Consider the following 16,087-nt stretch of genomic DNA (forward strand, 5'->3'; position numbering starts at 1 on the left):
TGTTCTCACATAGACTTGCCCCTTCCCAACAGCAATCTCTGAGTAATATAATCCTCTGAAAAACTTCACCTTGTCACTGAAGGAATGCAACAAACTGATTGGATAGCTGCATCCAATCAATTGTAAAATTCTGTAACAATAAAACCCCTCCCTCATTGTATCATAGAAACATAGAAAACCTACAGCACAATACAGGCCCTTCTGCCCATAAAGCTGTGCCGAACATGTCCTTACCTTAGACATTACCTAGGATTACAAATAGCCCTCTATTTCTCTAAGCTTCATGTACCTATCCAGGCATCCCTTAAAAGACCCTATCATATCCGCCTCCACCACCACTTGCCATTTCAGCCCTGGGAAAATGCCTTTGACTATCCACACGATCAATGCCTCTCATCATCTTATACACCTCTATCAGGTCACTTCTCATTCTCCGTCACTCCAAGGAGAAAAGGCCGAGTTCACTCAACCTATTCTCATAAGGCATGCTCCCCAATCCAGGCAATATCCTTGTAAATCCCCTGTGCATCCTTTCTGTGGTTTCCACATCCTTCCTGTAGTGAGGCGACCAGAATTAAGCACAGTACTCCAAGTGGGGTCTGACCAGGGTCCTATATAGCTGCAATATTACCTGTCAGCTCTTAAACTCAATCCCACGATTGATGAAGGCCAGAGCACTGTATGCCTTCGTAACCACAGAGTCAGTCTGTGCAGCAGCTTTGAGTGTCTTATGGACTCGGACCCCAAGATCCCTCTGATCCACGCTGCCAAGAGTCTTACCATTAAAGCTAAATTCTGTTATATTGTATTTTTCTGCCTCTAATACTAACTGACTGAGCTTCTGACTGAGCTTCAGTTTTTGTTAACTGTACAGTGCCAATTCTAGATCATTAACATTTGAGGTGGTGTATTCTAAAATCTTGCAGACCAAGCCGGAGAGGATTTGTTTGGCTGGTGTGGATGCAATGTGCTGAGTGAGATGTACTGTAACATTATGACATAATGAAATTGCAATTCACTTGTGCAAAGCAAGAAGCCTTTATCAAATGGAACCTACCCACACCATCAGACAGAAGACAGAAGTTCAGGCAGACAAAGAAGGAAACTGATCAGGGTGTGAACAACTTTGTTCACGTTGAAAGTTATCACTGGTTATTTCATACTGAAACTGACAAAAGTGGAGAGAATATGAGAGCATAAATCCAACAAACATTTGCAGCTTGTACTATCCTGGTCCCTGACAATGCTTGTTCTCCTGATCACAATGTAAGCACTGATTTATTTCTCCTTTCAGTGTCAGAAGCTTTAAATTAAAAAAAAAAATTGCTGTTGGAACCATGTCTGGATACCCCTTCTGTTTTGCTTTCAGAAAATATTTTCTCTAAATATCTTTCCCCATAAAGGTTACCGGTGCTCAATCTTTCCACCAGCCATAACCTCTCCATTCTAAAACATGACTGACTACACAACCACAAGGGCATCTCAGAGAAGTCCGACCTTATCCTTACTGGGTACACTGTGGGCATTCCCTTTCACTGATCTACCCAGCTGCCATCCAGCTGCATTAGGAACTTCCACTAGGAATGAAGTATCCAGTTATTTCGCATTGGTATTAAAGTTGTACAGTAGACTTTGGACCAGGGAAAATCATAAACTCTTATCCTCAGAGGAAAAAATAAATAACCATGCTCAAATTTTGTTCTTCATTGTCAAATGAATTAGGAGTACTTTTCACAGCCAATACAATTTACGAATACACCTGTGCCCAATCTATGTGAATTGACATTTACATCATGATGTTGGTCACCCCTGAAACTTCCGCCCAAAGGATTTGTTGATCATCCCTAATTGTCTCCAGTTTCCACAATACGAACAGCGTTCTGTGCTAATGGGTATAAAAACTGCCTAATCAGGCAGACTTTATGAAGTTAATGGTGAATCCTATGGGCAATGTTCCCAATGCTTGGCTGTCCTTGCTTTCCCTCATCTTTTGCTTCAGCCACTGAATTGCAGATAGTATAGGGACAGGAGCAGGAAACCAAGGAGGATACTTCCATTATCTTTGCTTTACTCACAGACTGGAATTTCACTTTTGCAACATGAACCATTCCTTCCATTCTGGCTGTCTAGATGTTCCTCAGACTGTCCAATTCATAACCATTTTAATCACCTTTAATCTCCATGGAAAAATTCCCAGATTGGTTTACTTACTTCTCTACAGCACCTTCTAAACCAATGATTGTGTGCTGTGCTCTCTTTGTTTCCTCAGCCCCCACCCTCAGTGTACAACCTTCAAGAAACATTTGCAGCTAATGAAACCCTTGCAGCACCATTAAGAAGTTACATTGTCTGTGATTTAGTTTAAATAGAATGCAGATATATAAACATCACTAAAACCTTTAAGAGCAGATTGCATTACACTTCAGAGCAACAGGCATTGCTTTTCTGCAATGCACCACTGTTAGGAATGAGATACCTTGGACCCGTTCAATACTGATCTTGCTTTTGTGAACTGAGCTAGCTCCCAATTGTGGTTCACACCTTGGCCCTGCATATTCTTAGATCCCATAAGGGGTACACTGATGGTTGCTGAACAGCAGGGAAATCCACACCCCCGGCAATGGAGAATATGCAAAGCAAGACTGTTCCTTTATGTGTTGCATTACAAAGAGGAAACTGGGGTCTGTTGTGTTGGGGGTGGAGAGACGTTTGAGATTTGTAGCTGGGGGAGAGGTTATCTAGTCAGGTAGGTAGCTCCAATCAGGTGATGGCAGAGTGCGTGTCCAGTGTTATGGGTTGGAACCATGGGGTAAAAAACAGTGTGTGGAGCAAGGCCTGACTGACAGGCACTGTAAAAGCTTTCTTCTGCAGTGGCAGGCCGAGAAATGGTGATGGCCATTCTGAAGTGAAGGAAGCTCCCATGGATAGCGTGCGTTGAGAGCCACTGCACTTTCTTGGGATGCTCTTTGGCAAGCTGCAAAAGGGATCAGAACTTGATGCACCATCAATAACTCTCGGAGATGGGAGGTGAACAATAGGCTTTTATTAGCAGCAAAAGGGACCACAACATCATGGAGACTGAGGGAGGAGCAGTGCCTCCAATCGCCTTTATACAGGGGTCCGTGGGAGGAGCCACAGGAGCAGTCAGCAGAGGGGTGTGTCCAGACAGGTATACATAGTTTACCACAGAACTGGAGTCACACGCTTTGCAAAGCACCACATTTTGTAGTCACCAAATTTCATTAAACACGAAGCACACATGGTGGAACTTGTGGATAGTTATCCCCTCAGTTCAGGGATTTATTTGTTTTCCTACTCAGGAGGTGGTATAGCCTCACTCCACTAATAATTGCACGTTGATAATCACTGGTTTAGTGAGGTCATACGTGATAGGAACTAAAGCGAGAGATCCCATTAACAAAGACTAACTTGCGGACAATTATTCTGATGGGCATTACCAGGGGTATACATTCTGACTTAATAAGAATACTCAAGAGTACTTGCCTTTATTGAACTTGAGTTCTCTCTTCCAATACAAAATGAAAACCATAGTTGTGATGAAAGCTATCAGAGCAATGGTAATAATTAAACGAATGTGGAATGTCTTCAGTAGCATCTGACCTGAAAAGGGATGGACATTCATCTGTGATTTTCTCAACATATGAGTTAAACTTGCCTTAAAATAGGAAATACAACAGACTGGTGAAGCTGAGATCAAGAGGAGAGCTGATACAGGGTGTGACATTTACACTTAGTGAAGGAACAAAAAGATTTTACATGTCATTTATTTCCTGTAACATGCCTGTGATGACATATAAAGGGCATAATTATACAGTGATTGAATAATAGTATAGAGGGTTCAACAGTTCAAAGGTTCAATGGTTCCAAAGAATGTCTGCAGTATACAACCTGAAAATCTTACTCTCTGCAGACAACCTCGAAACAGAAGAAAATCCCAAATAATGAATGACAGAAAAACTGGAGATGAGAGAGATTCCGGAGGATTGGAGGGTTGTGAATGTTGTTCCTTTATTCAAGAAAGGGAGTAGAGATAGAGCAGAAAATTATAGATCAGTGAGTCTTACCTCGGGGATTGATAAGTTGATGGAGAAGATCCTGAGAGGCAGGATTTATGAACCTTAGGTATAGTCAGCATGGCTTTGTCAAGGGCAGGTCCTGCCTTACAAGCCTAATTGAATGTTTTGAGGATGTGACTAAACATATTGATGAAGAAAGAGCAGTAGATGTAGTGTATATGGATTTCAGCAAGGCATTTGATAACGTACCCCATGCAGGGCTTATTGAGAAAGTAAGGAGGCATGGGATCCAAGGGCACATTGCTTTGTGGATCCAGAAATGGCTTGCTCACAGAAGGAATAGAATGGTTCTAGATGGGTCATATTCTGCATGGAGGTTGGTCACCAGTGGAGTGCCTCAGGGATCTGTTCTGGGACCCTTACTCTTCATGATTTTTAAAAATGACCTGGATGAGGAAGTGTAGGGATGGGTTAGTAAGTTTGCTGATGATACTAAGGTTAGCGGTGTTGTGGATAATGTGAAGAGCTGTCAAAGGTTACAGCCAGACATTGATAGGATGCAAAACTGGTCTGAGAAGTGGCAGATGGAGTTCAACCCAGATAAGTGTGAAGTGGTTCATTTTGGTAGATCAATTATGTTGGCAAAATAAGTATTAATGGTAAGACTCTTGGCAGTGTGGAGGATCAGCGGTATCTTGAGGTCCAAGTCCATAGGACGCTCAAAGCAGCTGCACAGGTTGACTCTGTGGTTAAGAAGGCATACAGTGTATTGGCCTTCATCAATTGTGGAATTGAATTTAGGAGCCAAGAGGTAATGTTGCAACTATATAGGACCCTGGTCAGACCCCACTTGGAGTACTGTGCTCAGTTCTGGTCACCTCACTACAAGAGGGATGTGGAAGCCATAGAAAGGGTGCAGAGGGGATTTACAAGGATGTTGTCTGGATTGGGGAGCATGTCTTATGAGGATAGGTTGAGTGAACTCGGCCTTTTCTCCTTGGAGCGACAGAGTATGGGAGATGACCTGATAGAGTTGTATAAGATGATGAGAGGCATTGATCATCTCGACAGTCAGAGGCTTTTTCCCAGGGCTGAAATGGTTGCCACAAGAGGGCACAGGTTTAAGGTGCGGGGGAGTAGGTAGAGAGGAGATGTCAGGGGTAAGTTTTTTTTACTCAGAGCGTGGTGAGTGCGTGGAATGGGATGCTGGCAAACGTGGTGGAGGCAGATACAATAGGGTCTTTTCAGAGACTTTTGGATAGGTAAATGGAGTTTAGAAAAATAGAGGGCTATAGGTAAGCCCAGTAACTTCTAGGGTAGGGATATGTTCAGCACAACCTTGTGGGCCGAAGGGCTGTATTGTGCTGTAGGTTTTCTGTTCTATGTTTTCTAACCCCAAAGCCCCTTGTCCCCTTGCACACAACCAACGTCAAGCAGCATCAAGCCTCTCCCCATTTTTTTCTAGCAGACAGTATCAGCACTCCCACAAGCCATCATGCAAGAAACAGCAAAGCCCCTGATGCACCATCAATAACTCACTCTGAGACGTAAGAAGCAAGATATCGGCTTTTATTGACTGGAAGAATGAACAACACTACATCCTGGAGAATGAGGCCGGGCTCAGGCCTCAATCGCCTTTATACAGGGGTCTGTGGGAGGAGCCACAGGAGCAGTCCAGACAGGTATATGTAGTTCACCACAGCCCCAAAGAAAGACCATGGTATACTGTCCATAAAAGAATACCGTTCAGCATCCCTCAAGCTCTCTCTCTCACCTAGGCAGAGGCAGATATCACATCTTCCACTGTAATAGAGAGACAAACAGTTACTGTTTTGATGTTACAGTCAGTAGCACAGCATTTTTTTGTTTCCTCAGCCTCTCACTCACAATTGAGACAGAGATAGAGTGATCACCCAAGTGCAGACATCTCTGACAGTCGCACCCATTATTTAGATGTTTCGGTCCCCCATGATGCTTCAGTTTTTGACATTGGCGAGAAATCAGGTCAACAAGGCCGCGCAAGGTCACAACCTGAAGGCGCTATCTTCCAAGCCTCTCCTGGAGATATTGAAATGCAGCCGATTGGTGAGCTCCAAGAACAGGAACAGGCTGCCGTCAAGCTCTGACTGACCCATAGATCAGGCCAGAATGAATAGAGCAGCAAAGTTAAGTCTGGAGTTTTATGCTCAGGCTGCACATTCCTAAAAATCACTGATCTATCTCAGACCTGACCTGATCCATTGTATGGGTATTGATATTAGAATAGAAAGGAAATAAATAACTGTCACTATTTGAGAAAGGTTAACGGGTGTTGAAGAAGTAATGCACCAACCTTCAGTGACTGGACAGAGCTTTCTGAGATCCACACTCGTAGTTGCCTCGCTGACAGGGTTCCTCACTGTGCAGTTGTACACTCTGTTATCACTCGGCCTTAAGGACAATTCCAGTCTTCTCCCTCCGTCAGTCAGTACATGTGACTCATCGGCCGTGACCTCATCACCTCCTGTCCACCAAGTGTAAACTGGCTCCGAGCCACGTTCCAGTAAACAGTGCAAACTGATGTTACATACTTCATCTGGGTCAAATTGGCTGCTATTTATTACGGGTGTTGATACACGTTCTGTTTATAAGAAAAAGACAAATAAAGATAATGATTTGTCAACAACAGATATTAGTTATGAGCCTCTCACAAGAACTTTGATATAGGGCTAGGAGAAGCCTGCTCTGCAATTCATCAATCTCATTTTTAACGCATCCTAAATTCCTTTTATATACAAAAGATCTATCTATTTTAGTATTGATTGACCCTAATAATTAAGTCTCCCCAGTCTTCTAGAGTAGTTCTACCTCTTAGTCTGACTCTAGCCTTCTCAGGTTGGGCAGATGTCCCCCAAACATTCACTCTATTAAGACCTATGAGATTTGTTTCATAAGTTTTGGTGAGATTACCTTTCATTCTTCTGAACTTTTAAGAATACAGATATACTCTATTCAATCTCTTGTAGGGAAACCCATCCATCCCAGGAACTATACTGCTGACAATGTGTTAGAACTCCCATGTATATCACGTTTTAAATAAGGAGGTTAAAATGGAATTTGTATGAACAGCTTTGTGAGAACTAGGAACATTTCTTGTCCATGTTATCTCTGTTCCATGTGGATGTTCAGTTAGCAAGCTCAATAGACCAGCACCTTTCTCTCCTGTCCTTCACTTTCACAGCTCTTCTGCACTGTACAATTCTCCTTCCAAATAGTAAATGCTGCTGACGTCCCCTCCCACCACTGAGCAATGTGGTTTCTGGGACAAAAGGATGAGTACACAGGTGGCAGCAAGAATTTATTTTAAGAGATCATACTGTCAGATGACTTAGTGTTCCCTCCCAGAAAGGAACCATCCAATGTTTTTGCCAGCAGTTTGTACAGTAAACAGACGGTGCTTCAGACCGGGTCCTTCACAAAAGCAAGTGCTGCATCTGAGCAGAGTTTCAGTATTCCCTCTGACTTGTGTGTCCCACAGGCTTCAGCTCAGACCACAAACATCTCCCCTTTCATCTCTCATTACTCTAAAAATGTCAGACCAGAATATATATTATAATTAAAATAATATTACCATAAATTCGCAGTTCCATCACTTCTTCATGGACATCTGTATCGGTCCTTGCATTTATTTCATACAGACCTTCGTCACTGTCTATTAGGTTCTGTATTTCCAGGCTATAGTCCAACGGGTTTAATGTCATCCTCTCTCTGTAACATTTTATTGGATTGTTTGGATATTTCTCACATAATTTAACCTTTTTTTGATTAGTTGAATTTATGTTATCCCAAATAATGACTGAAATGCTTTCTCCTGGCACATATACTGGCAAAGTGATTGACTGTCCCAGCGCCCCATTCACCACACGACGAGTAGCCGGATTCCCATCAGACTCTGCCAGAACTGAAACAGAAGGAGAAATCGTTAGAGTGATTAGTCCCAGCGTGTTGGCGTCCACATTTCCACAGCATGGCAACTCTAGCTTGGTCCCAAATCTGAGGGGCAAGGGGAAGCAGGCACATCAGAACACCACCACATTAGACACTACACCATGCTTAGAGTGTACAGTTTTTAAATAATACTAGCTGTGTATGTTTGTGTTCAAGAAGCAGTATTTTTGTCACTGATCATTGCTGAGAAATAAACCAGTAGGTGACTACATGTGACTACACTTCAGTAGTTATTACATCAAAAGCACAGGGATAATCAGATAATCATCTGGTGCCCCCCACCCTACAGCATGTTGAATGCAAGGTGTAACACTTTCAGGTTTCTTGCTTTGTAGCCGTCTATAAGAAGCCAAATCTCAAGGTTGTGTAATTTATACATTTTTGATAATAAATGCACATTGAATATTGAATCTTTGAATCTTGGTTAATTGGCCACTTATTTGGGACTACTAATCAAGAAAATAGCAGGGATTGCCTTCATTGATTTGGGACCCCATGCTGCTCAGTTGGGGCAGGAGACTGCTGTCGTACAGTTTCTGACTATTGTAGACGCTTGCACTTGCATGACATTAGACACTACACCATGCTTAGAGTGTACAGTTTATAAATAATGTGAGTTGTGTATGTTTGTTTTCAAGAAGCAGTATTTTTGTCACTGATCATTGGTGAGAAATAAACCAGTAAGACAATGATACTGTTTTGCTCTCTGCATTTTCAAGCAATCGGGGGGGAGGGGGGTGTGAGGTGGGGGAGAGATGCCAGAAACGGCTGAGAGTGCAATTAAAATGCAGCTGCTTAATTAGGCTAAAATGTGCTGGTCCTAATGCGTCTTAATTAACTATTGTTACGATTTCATAATGTACCAGCAGCAAGAGATTATATACTGAGTCGGGTTTTAATCTTAAAACCACTATCTTTATTAGTATCTACTTATAAAATAGTAACTTAAGCAAGATAAACAAAGTTAACAGTGTCGTGTGTGTGTGTTCCAAACTATCAAGTTTAGGAACAGTTCTTAAAGTTTTAAAATGGCAAGTTAATAAGAATCTGTAATCCATGGAATAAATGATGGGAGAGAGATTTGTAATCCACATAGAAGTACGTAGCGAGAGGGTGATACGAAGAATTACAGGTTCCATGCTGGTAAAACAAAATAACAATCGTTGCAGATCTTGTCCATTGAGTCGTTCCGAAATCTACTTAGAAAAATCACCAGGTGACATTCCAGGTAAGGGCCAACAAAAGTGATACCACAGGAGACTCCAACAAATCCACACATCTGGATTATACGAAGTGCCAGTCACACATCCATTGTGTACTGTGTGCCGATGATCAACCCAATCTTTTGGGCATGGGAGCGTTTCAAGCCATATCAGTGACAAGTTGAAATTCCAAAAGCCTTTTCAGTTTTTCTTTTTTTCTCTCTCTCCCTCTCCCTCCCCCTCCCCATAGACCCACCTCGCTCAGGCACTTAATGTAACACTCATAATACAAGCCTGTCTCTCGGTACACTATCATCCACTCTACTATAAAAGATCCTGATGTTAGGGAGTCTCTGTGACTAATTATTTAAGGCTGCAAATAGATGTGAATGTGACAAACACGGAGAGTGACTGTGTACCATTTGAATAAGTTCAGCTTCCCACAATACAGCTACAGCACCCTTCATCTCTGCTATTGATCGATCCCCGCAGGTTGTGTTGCTAACCCAAATTCTGGTAAAATTGCTAAACACAGAAGAATGTAGAGCAGTGGATATTACGTACATGGATTTCAGTGAGGATAATGCTCATTCAGAAAGTCAGAAGACGTGGGATCCAGAGAACCTTGTCTGTGTGGAGTCAGTATTGGTTTCTCATGGAAGGCAGAGGACAGTAGTAGATAGAGCAGAGCCTACCTAGATGTCTATGACCAGTGATGTTCCACAATGATCTATTCTGGGAATCATAACTACTGTGATTTTTATAAATGACTTGGATGAGGGAGTGGTAAGGTGCTTACTGTGTTTGCAGATGACCCAAAGTTTAGTGCTGTTGTGGATAGTGTGAAAAGTTCTTGTAGATACTGTTACGTACCCCGTAACTGGGTGTCTTACCAGCAAAGATAGAAGTGTCCGTTGGAGTCTGGTGGTACTATTTTCAACAGTGTATATTAGTAAAAATATACAAAACAATATCAATGCAAATATATAGATAATATACGTTAGCAATACTAAACCTAAAAGTGTGGGTATAATAGTAATCAATAATAAACCAGCTCTATCGTTGTCTAGGGGATAATGAATTGTCACATGGAAATATAAAGTTCAGTTCAGTTCATGCAGGCTGAGGTAGTTGTTGGTCGATGTGTTGTAATTGTTGGAGAGAGAGCGAGAGAGAGAGTGATCAAACAGTGACAGCTATTGTCCTTGCACACCTTCCTTTACGATCTTGATCCGTTGATGTGTTGTTGCTGTGGCCATTCAGGTATGACCCCTCTGTCCTTTAGCTAGACCGTTCTTCCGTGGTGGACTCGTCACCCAGGCAAGGGTGGACACACACACAAGCCCCCACCGTCCTCGCTATAAACACTGAGTTAAAATTTACCGATCCTTCATTCGGTCTCCGATGCCCCACACTTTCTCGTGGGTGTCTGATGCTCACTAGTGCATCTGAGGGATGTCACCCCAGACCTCACTTTTATCCCCACTCACGGGGTCTCAGGTGTCAATCAGTTTTGAATGGCTCAGCCCATCAAACCAGCCCATTCCAGCTGTCCACTGAGGAATTTCAATGAACAGAATAGTACCAAGTAAACAATCCTTCTCCAAAAGACAATAACAGTAAATCAATGGCTCCTCTCCTCTCTCATCAGTAGCAGATGTTCCAACTTGTTTACCTTTTATCTGTGTCTCTCTCTCATGAGCTGTCATCAGTAACAGCTGTCCTGACGTTTTCTTTTGTCTCTCTTACTCTCCTGTTAACAGCATCGAAATAGTAACGGTTTGCGATTCTCCAAAAGGGGGGCATGGGCAACTCTGCACCCTTCTGCCTATCAAAGTTGTTCATCCTTCATAACAATACAAATTCGATATTGGTATGCAGAGAAGTGGTAGATGGAGTTCGAAATTGGACAAAGATAGGATGTAGAAAATTGGGCTGAGAAATGGCAGGTAGAATTCAATTCAGAAAATTGTGAAGTGATTCACTTTGGAAGGTCGAACTTGAAGGCGGAATACAGAGTTAATTCTTATCAGTGAGAAGGAACAGAGAGATCTTGGAGTCTCCTCTGTAGATCCCTCAAAGATTCTGCACGTTGATAAGGGGTTCAAATTGCGTAATTTTTTTTTGCCCTTTATCTGTCAAGGAACTGAGTTAAAGAGCCATGAGCTGACCCCATCAAACTCAGATTAGACCACACTTAGAGTGTTGTATTCAGCTCTGGTCTCCTCATTATAGGAAGGAAATGTGCAGAGGAGATTTACCAGGCTACTGGCTGGAAGAGAGAGCATGTCTCATGAGAAAAGCTTGAGTGAACTAGGGTTTTTGTCTTTGGAATGAAACTGCCTTAATAAGAGAAATGTACAATGATAAGAGACATTGATAGAGCAAATGGGCAGAGCGTCTTTTCCAGATTGGAAATTACTAATGTAACACTTACCCAAAAGGCTGGTATATGTCTAGGGGAAAAGGAGATCCAGCCACACACCAACCCACCTCCCGTACACGCAGGTGCTGTGAGAATCGAGTTTATGCCTCACGCCGCCCACCGTATCAACTTCACACCAAATACCATTATGAAATACACTTTATAGAGTTTACTAATATTAACTAACGAAGTATTAGAGACACACACACACACACACACACACACACACACACACACACACACACACACACACTCAATCAACGAATCATCCGACAGCCACGTCGTCGCACCTGGGACCACCCCCGTGGTCCTACGAGCAGTCTAGCGCCCATCCACCTTCCTCGTCCGTCTTCCTCACGACTCTCTCCACACTCCCAGCCCCCGCAACCCCTCCCCCAAGTTCCCAGCCTCACAAAACACAATAACATTCCCCATTGATTAACAAATGGGGAACATTTGGTAATATGGTAACAATTACCATATCAGCCATTCTAAAGCAAAACAACGGCGAGAGAAACATTTATCAGACAAAGAAGCATTCCTACTCGTAACAAACCAAAGAAGCCATTTTGAGTAACATACACAGGACATTGTACACTAATGTGAGAAGGCATAATTTTTAAGAAGTTTGGAAGAAAGTATGGGGGGTTGTCAGAGGTAGGCCTTTTGCAGAGAGTGGTGGGTGCATGGAATGTGCTCCCGGGGGTAGGGGTAGAGTCAGATAGAATTGTCAAGAACGGGGGCAGGATTGGACCCAAATGCAGGATGCAGACACTGAAGTACTAAGGGTAGGACAGGATGGGGATGCAATGGCATGTAAAGGGTGAGGCAGGCGGGGCTGGGTCCCAGAGTTCGGACGAGGTAGGCAGGGCTGGGTCCCAGAGTTCGGACAAGGCAAGGGGATTCTTCATGGCGGGCCGGATGGATCTCGGGCAGGGCCGCCTCCCAGGCGGAAATAGAGGCCTGTGCCAGTCGCGGACACCTGGGCTGGTGTGGGGAACAACACTTAGGGAGCAATAGGTGGAAAGGGCGGAAACCCCCGTCGACCAGCGGCATTCCGGCCGGATCTACCTGATGGAGACCACGAGTAGGAAGGGGTAGAACCCCCGCCGGGCAGCGGCAGTCCAACCGGAACCGCCCGACGGAGGCAAGGGATCAAAAGGAAGCTGGGTCCAGGGTGAGCAGCAGGACTACCGTGATATACTGGTAAATTGGGAAAGGCAACCGACAGCATGGCAGCGCGAGCAAGACGAATAAAGCAGAACAGTGGGACCAGCACACAGGACAGATGCAGGGGAACAAGACCAACCAGAAAGAGCATATACAGAACAGGCTGGCAACCAGGGCAGAACAAAATTCCAAGCAGGGCGGCAACCAGGGCAGACCAGGATTCAGAGCCGGCGGTCCAGGTACAGAGCAGGTTAACCCCACAATTAGCCTCAGTCCCCGAGCCCCTTATAAACACCTGCCCCCTAATAGGCAACAGGTGTACCTCCTTAAGCCAAGGTGATCCAATGGCTCCGTGTGACAGGAGGGCTGGCTGCAATGCCCAGAATTCAGAGTCAGCGGACTGGAGCAAGACCCGGAAGGTGGGCCCCGGACTGGACCCCAACAAGAATAGAGATATTTAAAAGATTGTTAGATAGATAGTTAAATGAAAGAAATATGGAGGGCTTGTCATGGTCCGGTGCATGAAATCCGCATTCCGGTTCATGGTCCGGTCCATGCTACTTATTCCAGGTTTTCTGGTTTTCCCCAGTTTCTGTTGGGGCAGCTGATTCTTGTTTGGGCTAGCTTCATAAATAGCTTCAGGATTCAGCCTTTGGCTGCTGGATTGTTCCTGTCCAAATCCCCTTTCTGTAGCCCTTCCCTTCACCTTTCTCCTGGAGCTTTGCCTCGCCTGAAGCCTTGCCTTCACTGCTGTCAATTTCTACCACTGGAGCAAGATAAGGAACTATCTTTTGTTGTTTTGAACTGTCTCTATGTCCACGCCTTCGCTAGGTAGGTCCGGCCGTCTGCCACTACCTAGTGTTGGAAACTGTCTGTGTCCACGTCTTTGCTAGGTAGGTCCAGCCAGCTACTGCTACTCTGTGTTGGGAACCGTCTCATCATATTCTGCATTCTGTGTATGAGTTCTGGCCATATATCCTGTACCCAAGGAGGGCTCCTGGCTCTGTGTTCTGTTAATTCTGGAGTCCGAGCCCGAGTCAAGAACCAGGTTCTGGGTCCTTGTCCAGTCTCTGGCTTGGCGTCCAAGCCCAGGCTCCTAGTTCCCAGTTCCATGTCCTGGTTCCACTATCCTAGCCAAGTCCTAGCCCAGGCCCGGAATCCTTGACCCGTCCAGGGCCTGTGTCATGTCCAGCGTGCTTTCTTCTTCACTTCCCTAGCTTCCTTCTCACGCCTAGTCCTGTTTCTGGTAGTTCAGTGTCTGTGTCTTGCATTTGGGTCCGCTCCCAACGCCATCTTATGTCAGGACTATGCGGGAGGAAAGCATTAAACTGAATTGTCTTTTTTACTTATATCCTTCATAGACATGAGGATTAAAAATCTTTACGTTACGTCTCCGACTAAATGCACAATGTGCAATTTATAGTAATTTATAATAAACAGTATGTACAACAGAACAGGCAATTTAACATAGAAATACAATTGTATCAGTATTGATCTTGGAGTAGATTAAAAATTCGGCACGGTATAGTGGGCCGAAGGGCCTGTGTTGCGCAGTACTGTTCTAAGTTTCTGACGTGATAGCAGAAAAGGAAAAAGCTGCTATTGAACTGATAACCTGCTAACGTTTTATGTAACACTAATTTCAATCTTCGCCGTTACATGCTTTAAGAAAACGACTTACTTTGAAATTAAGTAGATTCTAGTCACGCAGTTTGTAGCTCAGTTCTGGACGGTTATTTCCATAATTTCCAGAACAAATATAAACCTGGTAATTTATGCCCCGACTTGGTAACCGAACCTCGGGTTTATAATTCTACACATTTCGGTCATTGATCAGTTTCACACTTTATTCCAAGTGTGCTCTCGACGGCGTGAGAGGCAGGTACTTTGACTAAGACAGGTACTGAGGCTCTGTACGGAAAGTCTCCCCCCTCCCCGATCTGCAACGGCAACTATGGCTGACGGAGGGAAAAAACTCACTTCAAAAGATGATTGGCTGTCTAAAGGGAACTGGGCAGAAAACGGCTGCGAAAGTTTACCGAGATCTGAAATTCAATGCACAGGCAAAGCCACTGCAACAGAAGCACTCGTTGCAGTCCCCTACCTGGGGCTCAGCGTTTAACCCCTCCACCACCCTCGCCCACCAGTTTAAAGCGGAAAGCTGTGAACCCACCTGCCGAATCGCTCAACAGCAGGTAAATAATCGTGAAGCCGGCGACGATCTCAGAACCTATCTTTGCCATTTGCTCTGTGAAGAGAAGATTGTCATTAAATGCGGTAGTGCTGCACTGGCTTTGGTTATATCCTCCGGGCGGGTGAGCACAGAAAGGGGCGGGGAAGTTGAAAACAGTTTGAAAGGGAGAGGCGAGAGTGAAGAGGAGGCGTTCAGTTCGTCGGGGACGATGTCAGCTCTTAGCTGAGTGATCTAATCGGTCCCCGCCCTTCCACCTGTACCCCACAGCCTAATTTTCCTCTACTTTCCATCGACTTCCTTTTATCCATATAATTCAGACAGACAGCACCCGAACGGAGCGATAGAATCCACATCGATCTTTATCTGCCCATTTTCACCAATACTACATGAGCCCATTTTTAATTCCCTTCGTATCTCCATCAACTGCCTCACACCCTGACACTCATCAACACGCTAATTAGCTTCTCACGACTAATTAACCTACCGTTCCCAGACGGTGCTAGGAAACCGGGGCATCCGGGGAAACCTAAGCGATCACCGGCACAACGTCCAAACTCCACACGGACAGCACCGGAACGGTCGGATCGAACCGGGATCCTGGAGCTGTGAGGCAGTAGTTCCGCCACCGTCACAAGTTGCGGACAGGTTACGACTGGTTACAGCAACTTTAGTTGAGGGACGGAAAGCAACAAACAGGGACAAAGTGAGGAACAAACTAGGTATAAAACAGCAGCAGAGTGGGTGGATGGGGGTTCGATTGCAATGTCTAAGAGAAGATTGGATGAGTGAATGGATGGGAGGGGTATTGAGATCTATGGTCCGTTTGTGGATCGATGGGACTAGGCAGAAGAACAAGGTAGAAGATTGCAGACTAGATGGGCCAAACGGCCTGTTGCCGTGCTGTTGTTCTCTATGATTGTGTCAAAACGCTGACTCTGTGAGAAACCGCTTAACAGCTCCAGCAACACCAATGGAGGGAAATGCACAGTCGGCGTTTCGTGTCTGGACCCTTCATCTGTCCATTTCCCCACGCCCCTCATATGCCTCTAGCGTTTAGTGTGTTTCTACAGAT

At 44.4% G+C, this 16,087-nt stretch overlaps 1 protein-coding gene across 1 annotated transcript; it reads right to left on the reverse strand.

The window, feature by feature from the left end:
• Window positions 1–5,606: 5,606 nt before the first annotated feature.
• Window positions 5,607–15,133, reverse strand: LOC140718637 (SLAM family member 9-like). Its single transcript, XM_073032637.1, has 4 exons — window positions 14,995–15,133; window positions 7,648–7,977; window positions 6,370–6,657; window positions 5,607–5,840 (listed from the first exon to the last, which is right to left on the reverse strand). Exons 1-4 carry the CDS (start codon window positions 15,062–15,064, stop codon window positions 5,812–5,814), a joined length of 717 nt encoding a protein of 238 aa, XP_072888738.1. The 5' UTR covers window positions 15,065–15,133; the 3' UTR covers window positions 5,607–5,811.
• Window positions 15,134–16,087: the final 954 nt, after the last annotated feature.

The sequence above is a fragment of the Hemitrygon akajei genome, chromosome 2 (assembly GCF_048418815.1).
Source record: "Hemitrygon akajei chromosome 2, sHemAka1.3, whole genome shotgun sequence".
NCBI lineage: Eukaryota > Metazoa > Chordata > Chondrichthyes > Myliobatiformes > Dasyatidae > Hemitrygon > Hemitrygon akajei.

Coding starts and splice junctions, on each gene's coding strand:
- LOC140718637 (XM_073032637.1), bottom strand. CDS start 15,064: ATGGCAAAGATAGGTTCTGAGATCGTCGCCGGCTTCACGATTATTTAC. Junction 7,978..14,994: donor GCTGTTGAGCGATTCGGCAG/GTGGGTTCACAG, acceptor CTTCTGTTTCAG/TTCTGGCAGAGTCTGATGGG. Junction 5,841..6,369: donor GCTCTGTCCAGTCACTGAAG/GTTGGTGCATTA, acceptor TCTCTATTACAG/TGGAAGATGTGATATCTGCC.